Here is a 27,492-nt window from a genome sequence, read left to right as displayed (position 1 = left end):
CTGAGATAGGCCTGTAGGCGCCCCGTACCAGGCATGGGGAGAGGCAGGTGCCTAAGAATGCAATCCACACAGCCAGCACGCGAGGCAGGGAGCTAGCCCCGCGGAGATCTCAACGAGAGGGGTATGTGTTAAACCCACACAAAAGTGAAGGAGCAGCTGCTGCTACTCACCTTATAACCTGTGGCTCAGTGTTAGAGCACACGGCTGGGATCCAGGAGACAGAGGTTCAATTCCTGCCTCTGCCGGAGGGGGAGAAAGGGTCTGAACAGGGGTCTGAACAGGGGTCTTCCACCTCTCAGGAGCGTGCTCTCGTGGCTGACCTTTGGGATAGTCTGATGGTGGAGGGCTCCTCAGCCTCTCCTATGGGAGCTGTTCCATTATGCTCACTGGGCCTGAGAGCGAGAAGGACTCCGTAGCCCAGTGATTGGAAGTGGGAACCCCAGGGTCAAGACCCCCTGAACCAATGACTCTAGTTACTTATCCACCGCAGAATAGCTTCCACAGGAGAGGCTGAGTGAGCCCCACATCAGCATATCCCATGGCTCAGTGCTTAGAGCATTTGCCTCAGAGGGAGGAGATCCCTGTCCAAATCTACCCTCTGCCAGAGTGGGGAGAGAGAAAAGGAACCTGGGTCTCCCAGCTGACGTCTCTACCCATTGGGCTAAAAAGCCATAAAGCTGGGTCCCACCACCTCCTCTTCCTCCCCCAGCCAGAGGCCGAATAGGACCCGATCCAGGTAGGCAGCCTCTGAGCTCACCCGCCAGTTCAGGCCCAGCATGCCAGTTAGGCGGACAAGCGTTTATCTTCTCCTGGTTTGTGGATCACACTGGGACACAGGAGCCCTGATGCCAAGAGTGAGGAAGCAGTGCACATGCCCAGAGGCAGAAACTTAAGTGCAGAGGGAATTTTTACCTACAGGTTTAGGCAGTACCCAAGCGTGGATTTTGTGGATCTCAGTGGCACCTACAACTGGGAGTAGGCGCCTTCCCCCCAGACTTAGGTACCTAAATGTCACGGTCGATCTGGGCCCAGATTTTTTTTTCCCAAGACTCCTCACCTGGACATAAACAGGACAAATATTTCCTGCTATACACACAGCAGAGCACTGGAAGAAGTGGTGCATGGGAACACTTGGAATGGCTTCAGTTTGATTGGCAGATAGAGGGGGATAGACCCCAGGGGGAGGGCAGCATTTACAGCTGGCGCTAGTCAAAAGTTTGATGAAATTATTTTCCAAATCAAGAACTCAATTTTCAACCAAAAAAGCCAACCAAAACTTCCCAGGAATATTTTAGTTGAAATTTTTCAGCCAGCTCTACATCAAAAGTTTGTTGAGAAGACAAAATGTTGATATTTTTGAAATTTAAAAACAAGATTCCAGCAAAAAATGTACTGGTTTTCCAGCAAGCTCTGCACACAACCATTTCTAGTGCGAGTCAGCTGTTAGATCCCTGGCTTTGGAGCTCAACATATTACTCAAGGTTTTTAAGGGAGCTCCTGTAACAAAATGGTTCAAATACCCAGCAGTACAGCACTTCTTTCCTGGTTTTTATTTTTGGGGCCTTTTTCAAGCTATACTCTATCCAAGCTTCCACTCCATGTTGCGCTGTGACAAAGCAGGTGTGTTAAATAACTCACGTTGTGAGATAGCTAGGGTGTGCTGGACTACTGCCCTCTGATGAGCAGAATCAGAACTGCTGAAACAGTCCCAGGCCTATCCTGCTCACAGGAATCCTGTGAAATCTGTGCTATTGGAAGAGGAGAGGTTTAATTCTCTTCCTACTGCTGTGGTTTATTTCTAAGCAGTCACAGCACTTTGAAAGAAGAGCCCTACATGGTCACAGAATTAATACAGCCCCTTGCCATGGGTCATCATTTGGGATAGCAGTTTGCAGTTTGCTCTACAGTTTGCTCAAAAAGCACCAGTGCCAGTAATTGATAGCAGTAGCAGGTTCTCATTCTCTCTGTGGATCAGCACTATATGCATTGGCCAATTAGAAATGGGCACAGGACATAGTGGCACATTCTGCTTCTTGAAAGCCACTCTACAGCTTGATTTGGTTATTCCACCACTCAATTGCCTCAAAACACACCACCCTTTCCAGGCTTAACAATCACGTCCTTTTCAATAGTCCATCTGCATCCAGGCTGCCCATCTCCTGAACACTTAGAACAATAGGACTAAAAACCTATCTATTTATGGTACTGCAAATGGTGCTTTTCTCATTTAATTACCTAGTCACCTGATGCTGCTGCAAGTCAATGGAATTACGCCAGGGATGAATTTACTCCATTGTATGGGTACCTCTAATGCAAGTTAGCACATGGCACCAGGGAGAGTTCTCATGCTATCAGCAAATTATCTCATTCAGGGTAACAGATGCCAGAATGACTTAGCTGAATGATCAGAACTCTGATAGTCATCCACGTTCCCTTTCTAGATTCTCCCCCTCCCCCGCCAATGCCCTCACATCTGCTCCCACAACCCCATGTACAGGACAGCAGTTTTGATCAATTGAGACTAATTCTAGCCATTATCCATCCCCATCACAGCCCCAACATTCACACTGCATGAACTCCATGGCTCAAGGCGTGAGCTAAAAATGGAATCCGGAGGAGGCACTCCTCTCATAAATCTAATTTCAGATGCCTGTAGGACTAAGCCATACCTTACCTTAATGGCAGCCTTTCAGCTGTTGGATTACTTACTGCTCTTCTAGTTTAATAGTTTACGGTCCCAATTCGTTTCCAATGAAGCACGACAGATCAAAGATTAATCACCCAAGATGGACCACAGCCAGGCCTGTCTAGCCAGGAGCCATGCTTTCCTTTTGTAGCAGGAGAAATTTAAAGGTGCTTAGAGAACACAATCAATCATTACCAAACGCCTGCAAGATTGGACAAAGCAAACGGCTCATTGGCAGCTAGTAGACCTTAGCATTAATTGCTTAAGAGTTTGCAGAACTGCTGCAGAGAGAGGGACGGCAAGGATAGCATAACAGATTGATTGCTCCGACTTATCACCTTTGCAAAGAAAGCTGCACCCATAACTTTGGCAGCGCGGCATCCTGAACACTCCCTGTGGAAAGAGGCAGGGTGTGCGTGACAAGGGCTGGATGAAGTGAGAACTCGCCCAAATCTCAAACCAAATCCTTAAGGTTTGGAAGAGTTTTGTTAGCCTCCTATGGCCCCTTTCACCCAATCAAATGGCATCAGTACAACCCTGGGAGATAGGGAAGTATTATGAACCTCCATTTTGCAGACGAGAAACAAAGGCACAGAACTCAGCAGTCCTGAATCCGGCCCCTCCACTCATTTTCACCAGTCATCAGCATCCACTGGTTCCAGTCCACACACACTTACCATCAAGTCATCAGACATTCTCATGCTTAGCAAGACCTATCGCCCTGAGACTGTATAGAGTCCAAGGGAAGAAGAAAAACTTCCCAGGAGGAGGAGCGGAGGCACTGTTTAAAAAAGAATTTTATTGTGTGTGTCCCTGTCACAGCCCTTCTCCCGCCACAAAGCAGCATTATCCATCAAGCAAGACACATCCTGCAGATTTCTGTCCCGCCTCCTTCCAGAGGTGGAAAGGCCCTAGGAATTCTGTACAGTCATGGGGCCGGCCCCTCAGCTGAGGTTAATGAATGTAGATCTGTGGACTTCAATGGCGTGTGACAGATTTACAGCAGCTACAAAGTGATGCTGATGAACAATATGGGCTGACTTGTTCTCCTGGTGCGTTTCAAAGGCAGTGAAGCGGAGTCTTGTCAGACTGAGTAGTCAAAGGTCTGACTCCCACAGACACTTCCCTGTGATCCTCTGGAAAACTGGAACAAAAGCAACAGCTTGCTAGCAGAGTCCTGAGCAAAGGCACCAGCTGTGCCAAGTCTGGAGAACGGGGCTTCTGGAGAGTGGGACCAAGAATGATGAAGACCACTGGTTGTCCAGGTTTGAATTCCAAGAGAGGAAGAGGTGACGGTTGTATCCACTGCTCTGCCAAGCTTCGCACAGCCTGTTAGGCCGTTTTAACCTGTGACATGCCATACCTTTCACAGGCAGGCCCATGGTAATATCATCATGTGGTAGCACCAAGCATGTTCAAAGAGCTAAACAGGGTCCCCTTTTAAAAAGGTGTCATATCTTGGGCATGAGAGGTACAGCCAGACCCAATGACAGTGGCTCCTGAAGGCATTTCCAGTAGATCACCTATCTTCAGCAAATAAAACCACCTTCCAAATATGGTTCAGGCCTTATGACGAGCACAGGTAGGCTCCTAGCCGTGGCCCACAACTTGTCCGGTACCCTGCCCGTGCGATAGATGCTGCTTAAAATATCGGACACAAGGCTGGATGTCAAGTTGTGCAGGGAATTTTCTCCAGCCTGGTCCGTGCTGTTCATCAGGAGGGCAAGGGTAGTCTCGGTGGCAAAGGGGCTCCCATCGAATGAGCGCTGTATGGCCACAGTCATGCCATAAGGTGCAAACTTCTCCCTCTCATAAATAATGGAGAGGTATGTCCCAGTCTCTGGGTACCCTCCCCAAGGCAACGGAGTACTCTTGTACTCTAATGTTTGGACTCTCACTGAATGAGCCAGACCTTGTCCTGTGGCCAGCAAGGAAAGGGTCCATTTTGAGAGACAAAAGAGCGTATTCCTCACATCTCCCAGCCCAACAGCCACCAAAGAGACCCCGAACCCCTCAGGACGGTCAGCCCAACGCAGGTCACTCACACTGCGCTGGAGGGCACGCCATGTTGTTTCCGGCTGGCTTGGGAAGAGAAGACGAAATGGGCTGAGTTTATAGTCCAGTGAACAAACTCCATGGGAGCTGAGGGCCCTGCAGTGGTTAAAGGGCACTCGGCCAGTATTGCCATAAATCAGGATGAGAGAGACAAGGATAAAAACAAGGCACAAGATGCCTGCAAGTCTGACAGACGGCAAGAAGTCAGAGTCTTCTGGCCTCAGAGAAACCGGCTCAGAGGATGCAGAGGGAACTTGCCTTTCTCTGGATTCCATCTCCACTTGGTTCCTGGGCTCACACAGGGACGCTGGCATGTTCAGATAGTGGCAACAGCTTTTCTCAGATGGCTCCTTCTCGGGTGGCAGGTCTTGGTCTTGTACTGCTGGAAGCAAAAAAAAAAAAAGAATACCGTCAGCCAGATGGGAGCTTGAGAGATGCAGGAGGCAGTGGGCCCAGTCCATCCTCCATTAGTTGGCTTTATATTGAAGTCACTGGAGCTAGATGAGGATAAAACTGATGTAATGGATTGGAGAGCTGAGCCCCGCATGCCTGGTGACAGGACAGGGAATCAGGGGATTTGAGTTCTATTCCAAGATATAAATTATTCCCTATCTCCCAGGGTGATTCCTTCATTCCTGCAAAACTGTTCGAACTTGAGGAGTGCCGTGGTTTGTGAGGGCATCCCTAAATCAAGGGGAATAACCCTAATCCAGTCAAATACTCTACACTGAAGTTATTGGCAGCTAAACATGTCCATGACTGAGGGGGAGTCCGGGGTGAGGAAGGAAGGGACAGGGTGGAGAGGCAGCAGCAAGAATCTAGTGACTTTGGAGGAGCGTTCCAGAGACAAGGCTACTCATGGAGAAGAAAATCTACAGCCTTTGTGTGTGCATGCGCACACACACACACACACACACTCTCACTCTCTCTCTCCCTGCGCACCCAGGTTCACCCCTACACTGAAAATACACCGGCCACACCTGAGCTTGAATGAGGGACAGGAAGATTGTTAAGAAACCCTGTAGAAATAGGTGACTGATACGGCAACAGAAAACTCCTCAGGGCGGAGACCTGGCCCATTTTCGGCATGGTATAAATAATAGTGGTAGAAGAAACAATGACACATTGGTTACATCTGTTAGCTTTTTGCTTCCTAAGTAACATGAACTAACGACAGTTTTTCTCCAATATGAGCTACGACTTAAACAAACAAATTAGTTTATGTTACCAACATCGGGCTAAACGTCTCTCTGGGATGGGCAGCTGTTTGCAAGCTAAGTCTAAAGGCAAAGCCACTTACTTCCACCTTGGCGCATAGACATCCTTGAGGCTGGTCCCAACACAGCTGCAGGTTCCGCACAGAGCTTCTCTGGGCCACTTGCGTTCCTGACTTTCCCACGGCTGCTGTTTATCATTTGTGAAGGGACTGAAGAATCAGTCACATTGAGAGGCCTGGCTGCAGCAGAAGGATGGCACAGTGACCCAAACATGCCACTGCCAAGTGCCCAGGGTGGATGGTTTATGGCCAGTCATTTGGCAACCTTGCTGAACTTTCCTTGTTCCTGATGCCCAGCTGCCAGATATGAAGCGTGGTGTAAAGACAGTACAATATTGTGGAAGAGTTGTGTGCTGGCTGGTCTGGATGTGTTACGAATCCAGACACCCTCTAAGAGGTGTGGCTTCTTCCAGAGTGGGGGAAGGACCCAGCTATCTAGGAACGGAGGGTGGAGGGTGTGTTTCCAGCCAGTGGAGAAGGCAAAGTCAGCAGGAGGAGGAGCTGCCTCCAGGCCTCCTTACAGATTTAAAAATTCTCTTAAAGCTAATGTTAAAATAATGATATAATACATCGGTTGAGAAAAGAGTGTCTGTACATCTGGGTATAGTGCTTAGATTAGCCACAAAGTCATTAGACACATCTAGTGCATAATCAGCAATAACCCAAATATAGGTGAATGAATTTAAGAATATAGTTTAGATATTTAGCATCCATGTATTTGGGTACATTACTCATGAAAGACGTTATACAGAGAGAGTTGGTGGCGGAAAGCAAAATGTATCAATGAGTGAAGATTGTCCCTCAGTAATTGAGAATTTAGGATTGATTGTCCATTTAGAGAAAAAACAGCCCATCAGGAAAGTATTTGAGTTACTTTCCCGACTGCGCTTCTCTAAGTATGTGTTCTGTTTACTGCTTTCAAATCCATGTCGTCATGCCAGGGACTTTTCCTGCATGTGCTACCCCACCAAGGAGACCATGAGGTTATGCAGCAGTAGAAATGCAAGAAGAAATAACAAGATTAGAGCAGAAACTAGAGATGGGTCCCAAACCCAACCCTGAATCCAAACTCACAGAGCTTCCAGGATGTCAAAAATCCAACTCTACATCCAGCTTCCTTCCCATGGAGCCTGAACAGAAGACGTGTGTGCAGTGCACTCATTGTGTTACTCTGCCTCCAGCAGGCTGGAACATATATTCCCAGGGTTAGCAGGCGCCTTGTGCCAGCAGCATTCAGAGATTGCTCAACAGCCGTCGTTAAATCCAGGCTGTCTGGGAGCCTCAGAGATTGTGTTGTGCAATGAACGTGGAAGTTACCTGTATTGAGTTAATGAATTTTATATAACATGTGTGTGTTTGGCAGCTATGGTGTTGCTGGCTAATGAGTAACTAAAGAGTTAAATCAATCTTAGTTTTTGCAGATACCCAGAATCCATGGCTATACACAGCCCCAATGGCCAGCACTCAGACAATGGAGGGGATAGCTCCTTTTGGGAGGTGAGGAGACCAGTTTGAAACTCCAGGGGTTCTTCAAGTGGGAACTCTGAAACAAAGAGCTTGCAAGCTGTTATGTTAAAAGCAGAGCCTTCAAGGAGACTGGGAGAGACAGAAGGTCTGCAGAAGAGTCAGGAGAACAGAGGGCATGGGGGTGACATATCAGGAAGAAGTTTTGTTTCAAAGTTTCCCATGAAACCAAAGTTTAGCAGCACTGACATTTTCCTGCCGTGGTGCGGGGGCGGGGAGAGGGAATTGGTTTAAATGAAGCCCTGTTTTTCAGTGGGAAGAACTTCTCAGATGGAGAATTTCAGCCAGCTGTACTGTCCCGTCCAGCATTCCCAGGTGATATTTGGGGACTCACCCTCCCTTCAGCTGGGGATTCTCAGCCTGATGCTATGGTAGGCCAGAACATTTCCAGAACAGAACATGCCGAATTGCGTTGGGGTTCTGGAACACAGACTGCACACCTCTGTTTTTCCTTCCACTCAGGACACAACCTGAATCCAAGTGCATCAAGGTACTACACCAGTCGTGGAGGCCCCCAGCCTGCAAGAGACGGGAGGTAGGATAGCGAAGATTGCACCACGTGTGGTGCTCAGTTTGTGTGGTGTTCTCTTACTGTGCCGACGGGAGCTATACAAGTGCGTAGATGGAAGCAAGGGTAGAAGATGGGCATTTGGGCTTGTGGAGACTTTTCACTCCTGCATTTTACTCAGATATCAGGGGAGGAGGCGTTAACTTAGCATCATAGAGTCAGGTGGAACAAGGCTGTCCAGCTAAGACATTTCCCCTTCCACTGAATTTCTGCATGGCTGCGGCCCAACCAAGAAGTGGGGGAGATTCAGAATCCAGAGGGACATTGGTACCCAGCTGAAGCATGCAGGACTGGAATCAAATCGGTACATATGTCCTCCCCCCGGCCCTGCCCGCCACCCCCAGGCAACACACTGAGATTAGAACAGGTGACAGAGAGAGGGCCAGCAAGCATGGGTATTGCCTGAGGACCATGCCTCCACCACTGGGCAGCCACCAGTATCACATGCACAGAGCAGATGGGATGTTTTTACTCATCTCCCTTCTGAAAAGGCTGACACGAGGTCAACAAGAGGAAGAGGGAAAAAAAAAATCACATGGTGGGAGGAGGGGGTAGCGTCCCCTGAAGGAACCAGGCTCTGTTTGTACAGGGAAATGGAACAAGATGCTTCCAAGAACTGGGTTCCTTCAAGATTTATCCCTAGGTCCGGGGACTTCACACTCACCCCTGAAGGTGAATTTCCCTTTAGCACAACAAGTTCAAGGACAAAATTAATCTCTCCTCAGTGAAGAGAGGTTTGCAGCTAGCCCCTAATTTCCAACGTAAGTCAAACAGCACCTGCGACTGCAAGCCTAGAAGAACATCCCCTGTCTATGAGGGGACGCTACACAGAGTCAGCGTGCCTGTTAAGGAATCACCCGCATTGCCCACTGACACATTCCCGCTCAGGAACACACCCGCCCCCTGGGCCCCATTCCTGTGATACAGGCACCCTGCACGCTCCAGTACCTGCTTTTAAGGATGATTTGGGGGCTCTGTAAAGTCGCAGCCTGGCAGGAAGTTCGTTTACCCGGAGGAGCATGTGGAAACTACTTCTTTTTCCAGGCTGTGCCCAGGAAACCATCACAGTTTCCCTGGGGGACATATGTGCAGCCCAGGGTTTTTCCTGGAGGGGGAACAGTTTCACACTGCAACATCATTTACAAAAAAAAAAAGTGAGTTGGGGCAAGTATTGATGCCAGAATTATTCTTCACCCAACCAGGCCAAAATTCAAAATTGCAGAAGCTAGAGTGGGAGTAAAAATGGCTCCATTTTCGCTGACAAATGGGCCTAATCTGGAGCCAAACGCCATTTCACGGGGGTTTGTTGGTTTGCGTGTGCGCATGCTACGTCTCTGACTCTCCGAGAATGTGTGTGCTGCGAACTCTGCCACACAGCCCCCAGTCAGTCAGCTTCTGGTAAACTGCAACAACAGCCTCCCGGGACACCGGCAGGAAAGTTGTCAGACCAGCTCTGCCTGCCACTTTGCAGGAGCTGGGTACGTTTGCAGTGACTGAGTTAGACACACTCCAGGCTGAGTGGAGCAATCCACCCAGAGATACAGGGGCCAGGAGACAGGGTTTAAAGTGAGTTCTTGGTTCCCAATGGAAACACTAGCCTGCCAGCTCCGTTACAGTGAGGCACTTCCAGCTACCTTCAGAACCACATCCACAGCTCAGACCCATCGTTTGATAACAGGCAAGAGAGCCCATGGAGATGGCTTACCTGAGCCTGTAAATCCATGGAACATCTCTCCCCCCATCGTATCCACTCTCCAGCTGGGACCCACACTTATTTTATAAAAATCTCAGTTATTTTAAAAGGAGTGGGGAATAAAGAAAGAATTGGCACAATACAGCCTTGTATGAGGACATTAACCTAGTTTTCTCAAACCATCCTTCTAGTTAAATCACTAGACATGGACTCAGGTTACCTGGGATCAATTCCCAGCTCTGACACTGATTGCCTGCGTGACTTTTGGCAAATCACTTAGCCTATCTGTGCATCATAGATTCATAGAATGTCAGGGTTGGAAGGGACCTCAGGAGGCATCTAGTCCAACTCTCTACTCAAAGCAGGACCAATCCCCTGACAGATTTTTACCCTAGATCCCTAAATGGCCCCCTCAAGGATTGAACTCACAATCCTGGGTTTAGTAGGCCAATGTTCTAACCACTCAGCTATCCCTCCCCCCCCAATCAGTTTCCCCCACCTGTAAAACAGGGGCCAATATTCAGCTAGCAGAGGTGCTAGGAGGATACATTCACTAGTGGCTGTATGGTGTTCAGGTACCATAGCAACAAGCCCATAAATAAGGCAAACAAAACCTCCTGTCAGACCCAGCCTACACTGCAAACTCCTCGGCAGGCCTGCTGAGCCAAGACCCCTCTTCCTTACACCAGTTTTACACCTTTGATTTCAGAGTTACTCCTGGATGAGAGAAGCAGGTTGTGTTTCCTTAACCTCCCTGTGAAGCATCATGCATAGCCCTGGCACTGTGTTCAGACACCAGAAAGTCAGAACTCACGTTCCCCAGCATTTAGAGCAGGCACTAAACCTAATGCCCTGGTTTTAAAGAGACCTTGAGGAGAGGTGGAGCCAGGGGCAACCAAGAGGAAAACTTCAGGCCCTTCAGCTATTCATTGGAGGCAGTGAGGGAAACACAGTCAATCCAGAACCAGAGGGTCCATCGGAGAAATAAGAGATGTAGATATTTACCTCATTCTCCTCCACCACAGGCTGACTCTCAGGACAACAACCCACACAGCTCCTCATCCTACAGACTTCCTCAACCACTCAATTAAGGTCAGACAGGTGAAGATTTCCTCAGGTGTGTCGCCACCTGAAACCCTTCTCCTCCTGGAGGCAAGGTCTCCTCTTGGTCCTAACACCCACCTCATCCCTCTCTTTGTTGTTCGAAGGCCAACCCCTCTCTGGGGGACTGGTGGGTTCAAGGAGTGCCAGCCAAAGATATCTTCCTGCCAAAGTATTTTCTCGACATTGAGGGTCCTGTCTGACATCAACCCATGGATTTGCATAGAGAACCCCCAGCTATGGGCATTCTATCCTCAGAATATTTAAGGGTCTAATTCAACGGGAAAAATATATGAATATTTGCCTTTCATCTGAGGCTGACAAAGTGCTTTACATGCAGTAATAAATGATGCCTCCCAACCCAAGTGGGTGGACAAAGCAATTTAATTAGCCACATTTTACAGATAGGGAAACTGAGGCATGGAGCAGAGAGGCAATTTGCCTGAGGTCACCCACAGCACAGCTAGGAATACAACCCAGTCTTCAGTCCCCTGTTCCAATGCTTCAATGAACTATTTCTGCAGCGTTGATATAAGAGGGTAATTTATTGACCTCGCCTATAACTGACAGTCAGTATGTGTACTCGGCCTCATCTGTGCCAACAGGAACCCTGGCACCAGAGCGGGTAACAACATACAAAGTACTCGGAGGGTTCTCACTGAGACATACAGAGCTCCATTTTTTTAAAACACAGGCCTGCGCCTCCTGCATTTGTGAGCTTACAGGGGCATGCAAAATGGGTGATTGTGCATACAGCCATGGGCATGCGTGGGTGCCAGATTCCAGCACACAGTTCAGTTATTCTGCGTGCACACCCTGGGCCTCCAGGTACAAACATTTGGCCTGTCACATCAAGGTTATGGATTCCTGCAACATCCCAGGATCTTTATAGGAGATGGCATGTCAGAGCACAGCACTGGTCTCTGATCACAAGCAGGAAGTTGATGCTATCCAGCACTGGGCTCCCCAACACACCCACAGAACAGCAATGTTCTCAGAGCGTCTGTGTGTAGCAGACAATGTCCATTTGGTTAGAGAAGCCTCTCACAAGCGATATAATAGCTGACAGCCCCCTCTATCGATAGCTCAAAGCAGAGTACAGGCTGCACGCTGGTATATAAAGGATCGTATGATTTCCCAAGTTATTGGGAGTGCCACAGAGTCAAAAGTGAGGTTCAAGACTATGAGTTTGATTGATCCTCTCTGCACTGCATCATGGGTAGCCACACACCGACCTCTCTCAGTGTAATAAGCGCCATCTTGGTCAGCACTGGGAAGTCAACCCAGGCCTTCCAGAGCTAAAACATGAGCTGGCACAGCATCAGCTGAAGGACCCAGTCCCCAAGCTAGCAGCTGCAGGACACTCATATCCGCTGTGGCTCAGACACCGCGGGGGACGTGTAACCAGGAGTGGTCCTTGCCATTTTGCTGGCCAAGGTGGAGAATGTTTTTAGGTCCCTGCCGTTTAGTGGCAGAGCAAACAACAAAGAAAATATCACTCAGCTGGCCAATCAGCCAGGGGGTGGGAGGTGCAGAAGCCAGCTAATTAGCAGAGCAAAAACGTCAGAGAGGAGAAAAAGAACAAAAAATCCCAAATGGCACAATACTACATCACCCCCTGGAAATTGACTCCCAAGGCGACCGCCCTGCTCTCCCGCCCCGGCCTGTAACACACACCGGAGAGTGGGCTACGCCAGCATGGAGTAGACTCAGCGCACGGCATTGGATGGCTTCTTCCCCTTGGTTGTTCCATAGTCCTGGTCAGGAACATGGAGGGATGTTGCCTAAACAGTACGGATCACTCACATCTGGCATGAAATGCAGCCACCTCTGGGGCAGAACACAGGAATTCCATGACAGAGAGTCAAGACAACAGTCTTCAGAAAGAGGCTGGGGAGAATAACTTCTCTGGTCGATACTGTGAAGGGAGTCTGAGGAGGCAGGACGCACTGTAGAACAGGGCAAATTTACAAGCACTTTATTTCCGCTACAGTCACAGTTTTCCAAAACCTGTAAAAATCAACTGCCGGTGATCATTTCCTGGGTCCCCAGCCCACCCACGCAAGGCAGCACTCGTGCGAAGAGGCTGCTGCCTGCTTTGCCCCGGCTCAGCACAGAAATAAACAAGCACAAATATGTGGCTGGCCTAGACACGCAGAACAAAGTGGGTGTGACACCAACCAGTTACACAGTAATCATCCACCTTGGAACTTAGGCACTGCTGGGAGCCACACAGCCAGCTCGCACACAGCCAGCTCGCCCCGAGCGGGAGTCGGTTCCGTCGTTCAAAGGTTTAAGTGACGAGATAAAGTAATGCATCCCATGCACATGCAGCAAATACAATCTGATCTGGGAACGTACGACCACAGAAGGAGCCCCTGGCTAGGGGATTTTAGATGATCCAGCTCACCAAGGAGATTATTATCTGAAGTACAAGAGGGCCTAGAGACCCCAGGTGAGATCAGGGCCCCATCGTGCCAGGCAGACACACAGCGAGAGACAGTCCCTGTCCCAAAGGGTGTAGAGGCTAAATAGACAAGAGGTGGGAGGAGAGGTGAAGTGATTCCCCCAAGACCATCAGTGACACAGTTGAGAATGCAGCTCCAGTCTGCTAGCATCTAGGCCACAGGTTTAGCTGTAACACTGACAGACCCCAGTCATCGGCAGGCAGGATCAAACCTGGGACCTCTGAAGTGAAATGCATGAGTCTCTACTGCATGAGCTAAAAGCCACATGGCCCTTAGCTAAAGCCGTAGCAGACTCATTAATCTCTAAGAGGTCTCAGTGTCACTCCATGGGACAGAACACCACACCCAGGAGGTGTGTGGGTTACATAGTCACCTCCCAACTCAACCCCATCAGCTACAGCAACTTACTCACCCCATCACAGCACTTGTACAACGCCCTGGGAATGGATGGCTCTGTGGCCTGGCATAAAGATTTGGAGGTTTTGTTGCCAGCATTTTGGTGTGGGGGGGGGCATCAGGAGCACAGCAGGACTAGCGCTCACTGAGTGCTAATGGGCCAGTGGGCTGAGGAAACCCCTGATCTCCCAAGAATGACAAGCAGTGCTTTTGCTTGCTTCAGTGGAAATCGTTTTCCACCCGTGAACATCCCAGCTTCCCTCTGCTTGTCACACCCTGCTTCTGTCTCTGCACGTACAGGCCCTCACAGAGCTTTGTTTTGCAGCCAGCATGACATCTGCTCAGGCCAAAACCTGAATGGCACAAACCAGACACATTCAGAGTTCAGAGTCAGTTATCCCACGTGCAGCTCACGGGCCACTGGGACGTTTGAAACAGGGGCTTTGCTTTCGCCTCCTCTTGGCAACCTAAAAGCTCAAATCGCTGCTGATAGCTGCTAACCCCATTGCTACACTTGGGCTTTGCTTCATCACATGCCCTTTGGCCAGTGCCAGTTCCCTTCTCCTGGGATGGATCCAGATCCAATTCTAATGCAGTGCCAGCCAGTGCCAGCCTGGCAGACAGTACTGAGTACCAAGTGCAGTTACGGCCTGTCGCCACCAGATGGCAGTGTAACTACACCCTTTGAAACGCTGCCTTTTGTCCCTGGGGTGGTCCAGAATTCAGGCAGAAGGTTTCCCAAGTTCTGGTGAGTTCAGCTGCAGCAGACAAAAAAGATATTCACCATCAAAGCAGGTTTTTTAACTTCACGTGGTGAATCTGGCTGCTGCTTGCCCCCTCTAGGAGTTTATTGCCTTTGCATTTGGTTAAACGGCCTGAGGAAAAGGCCCTTCAGTTTTATAGCAGAGCCGGATAAACGACCAGTGGTCCTGCTCGCAGAGAGGAGTTAATTGGCATCTACCCATCCGTGTCTGTCAAGGACCAGCTTCTGCTTTCAGTGTCAATCCAGGGTAATGCAGAGCAGAACCCAGCCTAAGAACGTTACATCAGAGCAGAGAGTCCCTAGTGGGGTTTCATAGAATCATAGACTTTAAGGTCAGAAGGGACCATTATGATCGTCTAGTGTGACCTGCACAACACAGGCCACAGAATCTCACCCACACACTCACTCCTGTATCAAACCCCTAACCTATGTCTCTGAGCTATTGAAGTCCTCAAATTGTGGTTTAAAGACTTCAAAGCCATGTGGTCAGAACTGCTGAGAATGTGGCTTTGCTAGACGCTTCCTCCTAGCTGGACAAGTGCTGCTGCTGCTGGGGGGTCCATGGTGACAGGATCATGCCCTGGGCAATTTTCAGATGAGCTGAACTGTGGCCTTGGGTTCCAAACTCCCCTGGCTCTCTGAGCTCTCTTCCTTCAGGGAAATCTGACACCTGAGCTCCTGAGTCAAAGATAATGTCCCAGCAGGACTCTGACTCCAAATAAAATCTGCTTACACAGCCCTGATGCGGTGTGTGTGCACAAGAGAAACTGGCTCAGACAGTCTCCTGGGGCAGAGAGCCACCCCCTCAGTGACTCCTCAGGCTGCTGTGGGAATGGCATTGAGAGGGGTCCAAAGGGGGCCCTCCATCCCAGACCTCACTGTACTATCCTTGGGCTTGGGAGGATTCAGGAAATGTCAATTTTACCCTACACACTCGAACCGACAGAAAGAAATATTTCCATGGAGAACTCTAGACATTTGCAGCTAACCAAAAGGAGACAGATCTGCCTGAGAACCTGGTGTTTGATTTAAGGACCTTTACTGTGTCTATGCGGACATGTGACAGTGACTACTGGTGATTTACCAGCTCTTAAGCTTTCACTTTTGAATCTCAACCCCTACCGTCATTAAATAATTATTGTGTGACCCCCCCCCCACCACCTGCCTGATGCTCCCCCCATAATTGCCCACAACTGTGAACATTTAAATAGATAAATATTAAAAATACAGTTACAAGGAACCACAGATTTTAGCTGTCGAAATTATTCCAAACTAAACATGGAAATCTGCCAAGCCCAACTCTGCTCCCAGGGTTGCACCTGCCCAGGTAGCCTCTTGTCACAGGCTGAGTCCCTCAACGCCAAAGCGTATCATTGGCCCTGGTATAAGCCAGAGCCTCCCTCCATGATTTCAGATCTGGTTCCCCACTCTTGCATGTTTCTGCAAGTTCATCCCACCATCACAGACCCGTAATCCCAATCCCCAAAGCCTGGGAAGGCTGGAGGGACTGGTTCCTGGGGACGAGGTTTGCCCTCAATCCTGCAGGCCCCTGACGCTGCAGGATTGCTGTGCTCCAGTGCGTGTGAGCAGAGGGCACAGTCAGGGAGATGTTAGAGACCCTCGGTGCTGTGTGCTAGCCGGTCTCAGCCCCGGGCTCCCTGCCTGGCCAGGACACAGGGTAATGAGGCAGCGGGATGGGAAAGGGCTTGTCTGTGGAGACAAGGGCTCCAGTGAGATCCTGATCACACTAAGCACACACTTAGCTACCCGCTCCCCTCTCAGTCCTGACACCAGCCCCCAGGAGCACCCCCATTACCGTAGGAACAGGTCCCGCCCGGCTCATCACTCCGGATCTCGGCCTTTCAGTTTGTGCTTGTGACCAGAGCTCCCCCTGAGCCGGCCATACCCCGACAGAGGCACCAGGTGCCCTGGTGGAGATGCTTTGCCCAAGCAGGGGGCATGCCAGGCTCTCCTTGCCACATCCAATATGGAACATGCCACCCTCCCCTTGCTATGCCCCCTGGGGCATGCCAGCTGTCCCTGGCCATGTCCCGCCCAGGGGAGTTTCCCGCCCCTTCTCTCTGACTCACACACACACAGGAAGGGTGCGGGGAAGAGACAGGGCCAGGTGATGAGGCATGCCGGCTCAGACGTGAGCGAGGAGGAAGAGTGGGTGACTGAAGGGGGAGAGGGTGGAGGACAGGGTGGGATGGGGTGGCAGTGGGAGGGGGTGATTATTTCCCTATCACTCTTTCACATTTCCTGGCCCCAGCCAGCTTCCTCTTCTGGGGCACTCGGCCGCTCACCCACCAGCACAGATTGCACCGCTTAAGGAAGGCTTTGAGCTGCCTCCTCACATCTCTCTCTCGCTCACTCTCTCTCTCTTTCACTTTTGTTCCTGCTCGTCCCTTGGAGACAATCCCAAGCTAGCAGCAGCCCAGAAAGCTGCAGAGGCGTCAGACCCGCTGGGGACGGTGGCTCCTGCTGCCTTGCCGCTGGAGAGACCAGGACAAAGTCACACCCATGGACGCCAGCATACAGAAACCGCTCCTGGGAGCGCCTGGCTCAGCCTATCAGACCTTCCCGCAGAGGAATGCCCACCAGCTGGACCGGGAATACATCAGGTAGGAGCTGGGCTCGCCCCACTGGGCGCTCTCGCCGGGGGGCAGGGATCTGACTGATGGGAGCCCAGGTGGGGCCATTGCTCTCAGAGAGGAGCATGTACGAGCGACACACCTGTCCTGAGGCTGCTCCTCTCCCCACCTGTGCCCATTTCAGTGGGGATTAGGAGAAAGGCCTCATCTACTCCTCACTGTCCAGGATCATTACTGAGTCATCAGTATTCGGGTGGCACCTGGAGCCCCAGGCAGGCCCTGGAGCCCCGCTGTGCCAGGTGCTGTACACGCACACTGAGAGCCAGGCCCTGCCCCACACAGCTCACCGTTTAGTTTAAGACCAGAAACAATGAGTGAGTGTAACAGATGCAGCTGGTGCAAAGTGGCACCGCTCCCCTGGTAACGGACAAGGCTATGCTGGGAATGCTGCGGGCGGGGGGGAGAGATGAACCGCAAGGAGCTCACACGCTGGCCTGGGCTACCAACACGCACTGCTAGATGGCCCTGAATCGCCGGGACAGCCCTCTGTCTGGCCCCACGGCAATAGGCCCTGTGCCCACAGGGAGGTCCAGTCAGCGCCCAGAGCTCTGTTCTGTGGCCGGCTCCTGCTCAGCTGAGCCAGATGCCAGGACTGCTGGCTTTGCCAGGCTGGTGGGGCTGGAGGGGGTTGGCGCTATAGAGGGAGAGGAAGGATTGTCCAGTGGTTAGGGCTGTAGCCTAGGACCTGGGTTCACGTCCCTGCTATGCCACAGAAATCCTGTGTGACTTGGGGCAGGTCACTGCGCCATTCTCTGCCTCAGCTGCCCGTCAGCACAGCAGGGATGAAAGCCCTGCCCCGCTTCCCAGGGTGGGGGGAAGATGCCAACACTAAGGACTGTGAGGTGCTCACACACAACAGTAATGGGGGCCAGATAAGCATCTCTGGGCACGTCTACGCAGCACCAACAGACCCACGGCCGCGAGGTTTAGCATCTGGGTCCACTGAGTCCGGCTCGCTGGGCTCACGCCGCGGGGCTAAAAATAGCTGCACAGATCTTCAGGCTCGGGCTGGAGCCTGGGCTCTGAGACCCCACGAGGAGGGGAGAGTCTCAGAGCCGGAATGATTACACTGCTACTTGTAGCTCCACAGCACCGGCCCTGGGCGCCGAGACTCGCTACCCTGGGGAGGGCTTGCTGGGTCGACGCCCCCTAAGCTGGACAGATGTGTGCTTTGGCCTGGGGTGGGACGCTGGTCTGGTTCCCACTCTGGGAGAGTGACAGCTTTGTGTTCTGTGACTGCCCGGCCCCTACCTGGGTTCTCGTGCCCCTGCCTGGGCACGAGAACAACAATTTACCACATTCAAAAGGAAAACTGCCCCCAGACAGCCCCCGCACCAGCTGACAAGGGCTAAAGGGAGCAGAGGAACTGCAGTGCACCACTCGGAGGCAGCCCCACAGCCACTTCTGCATTCTTCAGCCTCGGGTACATGAGGGTTCCTGGAAACTGTAAAGCAGGTTTAAAGACCTCACTGGCTTTGGAGAGGCTCATATTTCACAGCCCAACCTGCCTGACATCTCCAGACATTTTCACTGCCTGACATCTCCAGCCCCACCCGCTTCCCACCCCCTTATAACCCACAAGGTCCTGGTCTCCCACTCACAATGGGCCAGCTTACAAAAAGGCCCACTATTTACAAGGGACTATAGTTATGCATTAATAATAACGTCACGTATAAAGCGCCCCGGTCCCCAGGCGCTGCTCAGGGCTCCACACGACAGAAAGGCCGTTGACAAGCCCATCCCACCAGCACGCTCCAGAATCTGTAACCAACAAAATCAAGGAGGGCTGGAAAAGAGGGGCCGAAGGTAAACCAGGGTTTGGTGGTGGTACAACAGATGTGCCTGGAAGCCTAGTGAGGAAAATCCTTTGGGATAAATAGGGCTTGATCTCATTCTTTATTGCGTTGAGAGAAATGTTAGCCTAAGACACCCACAACCCCCAAACACCCCTTCCTCTCTTTCCTGCTCCCTCTCTTGTCCTGTCTTTCTCCTACAGAACCCTTCAAAACAAGCGGCTCTTTCTAGCAGCTTTCGCTGCCGTCCTGGGGAACTTCAATTTCGGGTACGCGCTGGTTTACACGTCCCCTGTGATCCCTGCCTTGGAATCATCCAACATCCCCGCCTTGAAAATCAACCGGGTGGAGGAATCCTGGTTTGGGGTAAGAAGGGGCGTTTTCCTCTGTCTCCGTGGCACGTCACCCCGCTGAGGGGAACAGCACACACGGCAGCTGAGCTGCGAGAAGTGATTCATGCTGATCCAGTGCTGGGAAATCCTGGGTTAAAGAGCCCTGCAGTTCCACAAGGAAGTGACTAGTCGGTCCCAACCCGAGACCCTTTGAAGGGCCTGTTTTTCAGAGGGTGAGTGCTCAGCACTTTCTGGAAATCAGGCTCCCTTTTTAGGAATCTCAAGGTGGGCTGCCCAAAAAGTGAGACCCCCAGTCACCAGGCGCCTTTGAAACCGTAGGCCCCGGTGACGGTGAAAGGGTGAAATGTGCGTATGTCGCTCCAGGGCGCCACCATGTGGCTGGTGATGGCGGGGCTCTGAAGGGGGAAGGAATGGAATGGCAGTCGTGGTGGGGGAGGAAATTTCCATGGCTCTGGCAAAGTTACACAGGAAGGCCTGAAAGGATTGGTAGGAAACGGCAGCTCCACCCGATAGAGGTTTGCAAATCTGACAGTGACTCAGAGCCACGCTGCCGTGGGAGTTTGGCCATTCCAGGCACTCAGGCCAGGCTGTCCCCCCGAATTGCCATGGGAGGGCACAGAGCCGCCATGTACCTCCCACGCACCCTCCTTTTGCAGTCCGTGTTCACGCTGGGCGCTGCCGCCGGGGGTCTCAGCGCCATGCTCCTGAATGACCGCCTGGGTCGGAAGCTGAGCATCATGTTCTCAGCCGTCCCGTCTGCTGTCGGATACGCCTTCATGGGCAGTGCCCAGGGAGTCTGGATGCTGCTGCTGGGGCGACTGCTGACGGGCTACGCAGGCGGCGTGACGGCGGCATCCATCCCGGTAACGAAGTTCAATGAGTTAACAGCGCAACGGCTCCTAGCCCCTCCCCCTCCGCTCCTCCCTCCTTGGGGCGTTAGATCACGGCTGGAGACAGGGCTCCCACATTTAATCAGGGGTCACGGTTACCCCAGCCAGGCCTTGGGAGTTGGGCTGCAATAACCAGGCCCTGCTGCTGCTATAGTAACTCACGGCCTGGAACGTCACAGGGGGTCAGGTGCCTGCTAGGGGCTTGGTAATGGCACACAGGTGACCTTCCTTGCCAGGCACCAAACCCACAGTGCCCTGTTACTCAGTGGCAATTGGGCAGCCTGCGTGCAATGAGTTGGGTGCTTCTCCCAAGGGTGCCCTCCCTCCCCCCGGCAATCGCTGCACCAAGGTCAAGCATTCAATGGGCCTGACCACTGAGCTCCCGTCTTACTTGCCCAGTTGGTTCCTCCGGGTCTGGGGGAGGCGCAGGGAGGAAGGGGGACAGTTTCTGTGCTCTGGATAAGGAGAGAACTAGGGCCCTGAGAGCTGTCAGTCGGCACCTTTCCGCGCCGCTAGACGCGCACGCCCACAGAGGAAATGAAGAGCTGGTCTTTGCCCTGTGCTGCCGTCCTCCCCACAGTTACTTCCTCCTACATACAGGATGCATTGACGGTAAGATCAGCTCAGGATGGCTTAAAATAGGGAAGGCAGGAATTGGGCAAGACTGAAAATAACCGGGCTGTGGTCTTGCCCCGTTTCTTGCCACGACGGCAAAGACGACTCATTTAAAACGGTGCTTCTGCTTTCACGTTGGCTTTTCCCAGGACGCCCCTGGCAGGCACACTGCAGAGTTCGGGGAGTGACACACACCCCTTCCTGCCCCATAACCCTGGTGTTACTCTCTTCTAGGTCTATATCTCCGAGATCTCCCACCCTGGGGTCAGAGGAGCCTTGGGCGCCTGCCCTCAGATCATGGCTGTCCTTGGCTCCCTCATTCTCTATGCCCTGGGCAAGTACACACCACAGAGGCTGGTTTCCTTCGGTATTCTGGGGGGGTGGGTCCATCACTGGGCAAGTCATGAACATGTGAATGAAAAGAGGTAGAACCTAGTGGAAACTCCAGGGGAAGCCTGGATGACCACCCAGCTAAGGTCACCATAAGGGATGAGTGTGCACTGCAGGAGCATCTTGGCAATAGACTGTTGAATCTTGACCCTTCATTCTACAGAGGAGACATGGGAAAAACCCACGGTCAGATGGGTACAGATAATGACCATATGACCAACTTGGGTAGATTTGTAGCAATTATATTGTTACTACAATGACTCAGCACCTCAATCCCGGCATCATCAAGAGTGAAGAAAGATTATTCCCACCACTGTGTGAAGCCCAGAACAGCTGGCCATGGAGGGACTTTTCTCCATTTCTATTGGGTGCTGCCAGCTGCTGGAGGCAGGACTCCACATTCGATGGGCCCCTGGTCTGTTGGGAGTGCTGGGATGGGGTTCTGCAGAGAACGGAAGGTCTAGCCAGCTGCCATCTAGCTAGAGTGGGTTGAAATTTTTCCATTGAAACACTTTTTCTGATGGAAAATGGCTTTTCCAAACAGAATTTTTCATGAAAAATGGCCGTGTCCCAAATTTCGATGTTTTGGTTGAAAAACAAAAAAAATTTCAATAGCTGAAAATGTTGTGGGGTTTTGGGGTTTTTTTTTTTGACATAAACACACACAAAATTATTTTTTTAATGAAACCAATTTTTTTATTTGAATCAAAACTTTTTTTGGGGGGGGAAGAGGGGAGGATCATTTCCCAAGCAGCCCTGCCTTTAATATCCTGCCGCTGCTTCCCACAGGCCTGAAGCTCTCCTGGCGCTGGCTGGCCGTGGCTGGGGAAGTGCCGGTTCTCACTATGATCATCCTGCTCTGCTTCATGCCCAACTCGCCCCGTTTCCTCATCTCGAAGGGGAAGGACGACGAGGCAGTCGGGGTGCTGCGCTGGCTCCGGGGACAGAACACGGATTTCCACCGGGAATTTGAGCAAATCAAAGAAAGCGTGAGGCAACAGGTGCGGTGGGATGGGGCCGCTGAACTGGGGCATGCTGGGAATTCATACAAGAGAACATTAGAATCACCACCTCCTTTTCCCCCCTCCAGCTCCCATAGACTGTAAGCACCACCCTGTACCTGTGCCTGACTGGGAGAAGCAGCGTGGCCCAAAGTATGGGGCCTCAGGACACCTGGGTTCTGTTTCCAGCCCCGCCACACACTTGCTGCGTGTCCTTGGGCACATCACTTGCCTCTCTCTATAATGGGATAATGACACTTCCCCACCATTGAGCAGAGCTTGGAAACCAAGGGATGAAAATGACCCAGGACTTCTCACCATTCATTTGCTCTGTTCTTTAGGTGCCAGCTCTGGCCCCATTGGTGCAAACGCGTGTTTACCTTTCCACTCTCTCTGTGTGTGTCTAGAGCAGACGGATTTCTTGCGCGGAGATCAAAGACCCGTTCATTTACAAGCCAATCCTGATCGCGGTGCTAATGAGGTTCCTGCAGCAGCTCTCGGGCGTCACCCCCATCCTGGTGTATTTGCAGACGATATTTCAGAGTACAGCTGTGATATTGGTAAGTCCCACGGGGGACTTTGCTGTTCTGTCCAGTGCTGGGTTTGACAGGACATGGCTCTCTGACCCACACTGCCCTGCCAGCACAGAGGCCCTCTTCACTCCTCCTGCCAAGCCTTCTGCCTCTCTCCTCTTTGCTCCCAGCATGCACTGGGATGGGGAAGAGCAAACCTTTCTTGAGTTAAAGGCAAAGAACCTATTATCCCTGTAGAGAAAATCATATACCAAGCAGAGCCTCCTCTCTGTGCACTGCAGCCAGGGAGACGCCAGGCTTCCCAGGGGGCGTTGTCTCTGGCCATGTCTGGCCCCCTGCTGTCCCAAAGCCATGGCCATGGACAGTGGACTCCATGATCGCCAGTGGAAAGTCACTCACAGAACACGGGGGACAGAACTTGGGACCTTCAGCTTCCAAGTCCCAGGCTTTTAGCATTGGAGCTAATGGCAAAATTCCTAGGGGGATGTGGGTGACAGCCCCATACTCCAGCAGATCTGATGTTCCAGCCATTGGAGGGCAACAGTGGGATGCAAACACACGCACCAGTCGAACGTTACCCCATGCAGCTGGTCTAACTAAAGGAACCATTCTTCTGTGGCTTTCACAGAAATAACAGGAGCCAGGTTTCACGGCTACGACTGAAGGTGATGCAAGCAGGAACCTGCACTGCCTCAGATCTTGCTTCTCGCTTGCCTAGTTTTTTGTTTGTTTGTTTGTTTTTACTGTAGAAGCCAGAGTACGATGCAGCTATCGTAGGGGGAGTTCGCTTGGCGTCTGTGCTCATCGCCGCTTTCTCTATGGACAAAGCTGGGAGGAAAATTCTTCTCTTCGTATCGGGTATGTCCAGCCCCAAATCCCATAGTGTTCTCTCCCAGGCGCTAATTCATGCGATGGTGCAGCCACGTGGTGCCCCAGTGGCTTGTTTCCTTTGAGCGCTAGAGCGGAGTGAGGGGGACGACACAGCTCACCAACGGGTCTGACTCCCGCTCTCAGGCCTGTGTAAACCAGGAGGAGTAACTCCATGGAACACGCTGGAGCGTCACTGAGGGGGCGGGGAGGAAAATTGGGCCTAAGCTCTTCATTTCGCCTTTTTGTTTCTATATTCTCGTTCTCTGTTAACAGCTGGGATCATGTTTGCCTCAAACCTGATCCTGGGGCTCTACATCCACTACACGTCGCTGCCTTCTCACAACTCTACCACGGCCGTCGTTAACGGGACCCTAGTGAGCCCAGAAAGCCTTACTGCAGAGCCCTCCGGCTACATCACCCTCATCCCCCTGGTGGCTACCATGCTCTTTATAATGGGTATGAACTGAAGCTACAATCCATATTCCAGCTGCAGAGGTGTCCCCCAACCGGGACTAACCATCCTGAGCCAGTGTGATATGAGCTGGGGAGGTTCCACGCTGGGGCGGTTCCACGCTGGGGCAGGGACTGGGGCAGGAAGGAAATATTTCTCTGGAAAAACAGTGTTCATGTGGAGACCCTCAGAGGTCTGGGTGTTGGAACCAGTGGTATAGGCAGAGGAGAGGACCAGAGGCACAGGCTGAATGTTTTTGTCACATGAATATCACCACCACTTAGGGGCTGTGATCAGCAAGGGCTGGGTGTGGAGATGGATCCCTCACTTTGAAGACCCGCTAGTCTTGGTAGAGTGGCCGGTTGAAACGGAACTAGGAGCAGTCACGGGTCAGGGATTGACAGGGAACTTTTCCACTCCCTACCCTCTATGGTCCTCTGCTTTTCCCCTGATCTCTCCCTTTTCTCCCACCAGGTTATGCCATGGGCTGGGGCCCCATCACCTGGTTGCTGATGTCAGAGATCCTCCCTCTGAAGGCCCGTGGGGTGGCGTCAGGCCTCTGTGTCCTCGTGAGCTGGCTCACGGCCTTTGCGCTGACCAGATTCTTCCTGCTGGTCGTGGTGGGTACAGCTAGTGGCGGCAAGCGGAGGTTGGCCTGAGGGAGGCCTTCGGGGCTTGGCCCTTAATTTATTTATTATCATTTTTCTAACTGGTGCTAGGCCCTCCAAGGCTGCCCCCCCTTGGGAGAAATATGGCAGAGACAGCCAAGCCCATCAGGGACGCAGACAAGGGACGCTGCTCTTGGGAGGCAGCACAGTTGGGAGAGCTGAGAGCTGCAGCACAAAGATGAGATCTATTTTATCCAGGCGCTGGCAGCTTTGCCAACTCACACCATTTTATCGCAACTCTTGCGATATTTGGTGTTTTGCTTAAAGCCTCAGCTCCTGGAGTCAGGTGATGACCTGAGAATCTCAGCTTTCTCTTTTTTTTTTTAAAGTATATTTCTAGCCCTCATGATTGCAGTGCAAAGCTTGAAACCGTGACCTGAGTGCAACTTTGAGGCCCAGAAACCAGAAGGAAAAGAGAAATTATTATTTTTTTAAACCTCATGATTTTTATGCCAATCTCTTGATTCAGGCCCCAAAATATCACACTTGGGCTTGGCATTACGAGCCTCCTCCAGAACTTCATGCAGACACACGAACACTTAGTTGGCCCACGTATGGCTTTCCATCGGGAGGTCTCCAAAGGTCTTGCAAAGGAATGTCAGTGTCACTGTCTCCATTTTACAGATGGAGAAGCAGTAAGGGGGAGCTGAGGGTCACACTTCAGAGCTGGGACTACAACCCAGCTGTCTTGACTCCCTGACTGGTGATTTATCCACTGGACCACACCGCCTCCCATTAGCCCCTTCCATCCAAGACACGTTAATCACAGTAATGAAATAAGCCTCGCTGTCTCCACGTTAGAGGGGGAAACTCAAATGCAGAGAGATTAGGTGACCTGTGCAGGCCCATACACCAATTTAGTGGCCAATTTGTGAACCGCCTTCCTATCTCCTGCCCTCACATCCCCATGCCCATGCCTTAACCCCAAGGCCATCCTTAGGTCTATAAGAACGGCCACACTGGGACAAACAAAATAGTCCATCTTGCCCTGTATCCTGTCTTCCGACAGGTGCCAGGGCCAGATGCTTCAGGGGAGTGAACAGAACAGGGCAATTTTGAGTGATTCATCCCCTGTCATCCAGTCCCAGCTTGTGGCAGGCAGAGGTTTAGGGACACCCGGAGCATGGGTTGCATTCCAGACCATCTTGGCTAATAGCCTTTGATGGACCTATCCTCCATGAACTTCTCTCATTCTTTTTTTAACCCAGTTATACTTTTACCCTACACAACATCCCCCGGCAATGAGTTCCACAGGTTCACTGTGCATTGTGTTCCTCTCTGTGTATGAAGTCTGAGGACACAGAGGGAAGGCGTCAATGTACCGCTTCCCTTCATTTTCCCCAGTATTTTGCTAACCCACCCTTTCAATGGTTCTCGGCTCCTGAGTCACACGGGCACTTTGTCCTATTTTCCAGCGAGACTTCGGCCTTGAAGTCCCGTTCCTGTTCTTTGCGGTCATCTGCGCAGGGAACCTCCTCTTCACGGGTTGCTGCGTCCCAGAGACCAAAGGCCGATCCCTGGAGCAAATCGAATCCTACTTCAGGACTGGGCGGAGATCCATTATGAGGAACCATATATGAGGATCCTTAGGAGCACCACCCTTCAGCTGAGCTTTCAAAACAAAATCTGACATGCAAGGGGACAAGAAAATTTTGCGCTGCTAGAGGCAGAACCTGGCATTTTCTCTGTGCTGACAAAGCCCACATACATCATGCATGCAGGCTCGTTGGTGACGGTCTAATTTTGGATGGAACCATTGTCTTTGAGAATCACACACTGGAATTTCACCTCCTTTTCATGAATCACTCAACACTATTCTAAGGAACCATTGGTCTCTGGACAGAATGTTAACGACCTGGAATTTCTATCTGTGCTGCTAATTTTAACCTAGATAGCAATACCAGCTCCAACCAGCTCTGTACTGGAGGTAAAGAGGGCTCCTTAAAGTCAAACAAACATAGTCTGTGGACCGGAGAAAACCAGCCGTTTCTTAACACAGCCTGTAAGAGCAAAGCAGCCCAGGGGAAGCAGGGGTTGAATCAAGAGCTTACATTGCTGGCCACTGCCCAGGGTGGGTTGGCAAAGGCCCTTTGTGCCGTTGCAACAATAAAGTGGTTTTGAGTCCCATGATCATGGGGCAAGAGACATCACGTTGATTTTTAAGGAAAGGATCTGACGCTCCAGGGCAGTGCCCTGCACTGAGGGAGACTGTGCCTGTCCTAATGACCCGTCCCAATGCACCGTTCCCAGATACGCAGCTGGGAAATGTCTGTTCTTTTGTGCAGCATCACTTGGAATCTTACATGAACAGTGATTTCAAAAAAGGCAGCAAGAGGGAGAGAGAGTTTTTCATATAAAAAGCTGCCACATTTTATTGCTAAAACTGCACATTACACCAGATGCCTAATAAACAGGAGTGAGACCACATTCAGTCCACACAGAAAGGATCCTTAGAACAGAACAAAGAAAGGGAATAGAAACAAACAATGCTAGTGCAGCTGCCCCACTGTAGGGAGACACATTAGGTGCAGACAATACTTTTGCTGTAGCTACAGTCAGGTCCTTCCCCCTCCAGGGACTGTTCTAACAAAGAGGGTGTGAGAGCTGCTTTTCTTCCCATGTTCAGCCACTGAAGGAGGCAGGGGAAGCCTCTCTTGGAGATGTGTTGGCCTTCCCATCTTTGAGATTTCCGCTACACATGGTTAGCAGCACCTTGTCACCACCATCCTCAGCAACATCACCAC

General features: G+C 51.4%; 1 protein-coding gene across 2 annotated transcripts; it reads left to right on the top strand.

Moving 5' to 3' along the window:
- On the top strand, window positions 1-26,907 carry SLC2A6 (solute carrier family 2 member 6). Of its 2 annotated transcripts, none has more exons than XM_044992236.1 (12): window positions 1-121; window positions 8,004-8,076; window positions 16,946-17,154; window positions 19,181-19,343; window positions 19,987-20,193; window positions 21,070-21,169; window positions 22,015-22,226; window positions 22,634-22,786; window positions 23,509-23,617; window positions 23,903-24,085; window positions 24,555-24,700; window positions 26,164-26,907. In XM_044992236.1, the coding sequence occupies exons 3-12, from the start codon at window positions 17,054-17,056 to the stop codon at window positions 26,326-26,328; spliced, it is 1,539 nt and encodes a 512-aa protein (XP_044848171.1). In that variant the 5' UTR covers window positions 1-121; window positions 8,004-8,076; window positions 16,946-17,053; the 3' UTR covers window positions 26,329-26,907. The 2 variants fall into 2 exon arrangements, with proteins under 2 accessions (XP_044848171.1, XP_044848172.1); XM_044992237.1 differs by lacking the exon at window positions 1-121 and adding an exon at window positions 7,444-7,514.
- The last annotated feature ends 585 nt before the right edge of the window (window positions 26,908-27,492 follow it).

This window comes from Mauremys mutica, chromosome 18 (genome assembly GCF_020497125.1).
Source record: "Mauremys mutica isolate MM-2020 ecotype Southern chromosome 18, ASM2049712v1, whole genome shotgun sequence".
NCBI lineage: Eukaryota > Metazoa > Chordata > Testudines > Geoemydidae > Mauremys > Mauremys mutica.
This window is presented reverse-complemented; position numbering and strand designations above follow the sequence as displayed.

Excerpts from the sequence above, each read along its gene's own strand:
- SLC2A6 (XM_044992236.1), top strand. The coding sequence starts at position 17,054 with ATGGACGCCAGCATACAGAAACCGCTCCTGGGAGCGCCTGGCTCAGCC. Across the intron at positions 22,787-23,508 it reads AGAGTACAGCTGTGATATTG|AAGCCAGAGTACGATGCAGC; the intron begins GTAAGTCCCACG and ends TTTTTACTGTAG. Across the intron at positions 24,086-24,554 it reads TACCATGCTCTTTATAATGG|GTTATGCCATGGGCTGGGGC; the intron begins GTATGAACTGAA and ends TTCTCCCACCAG.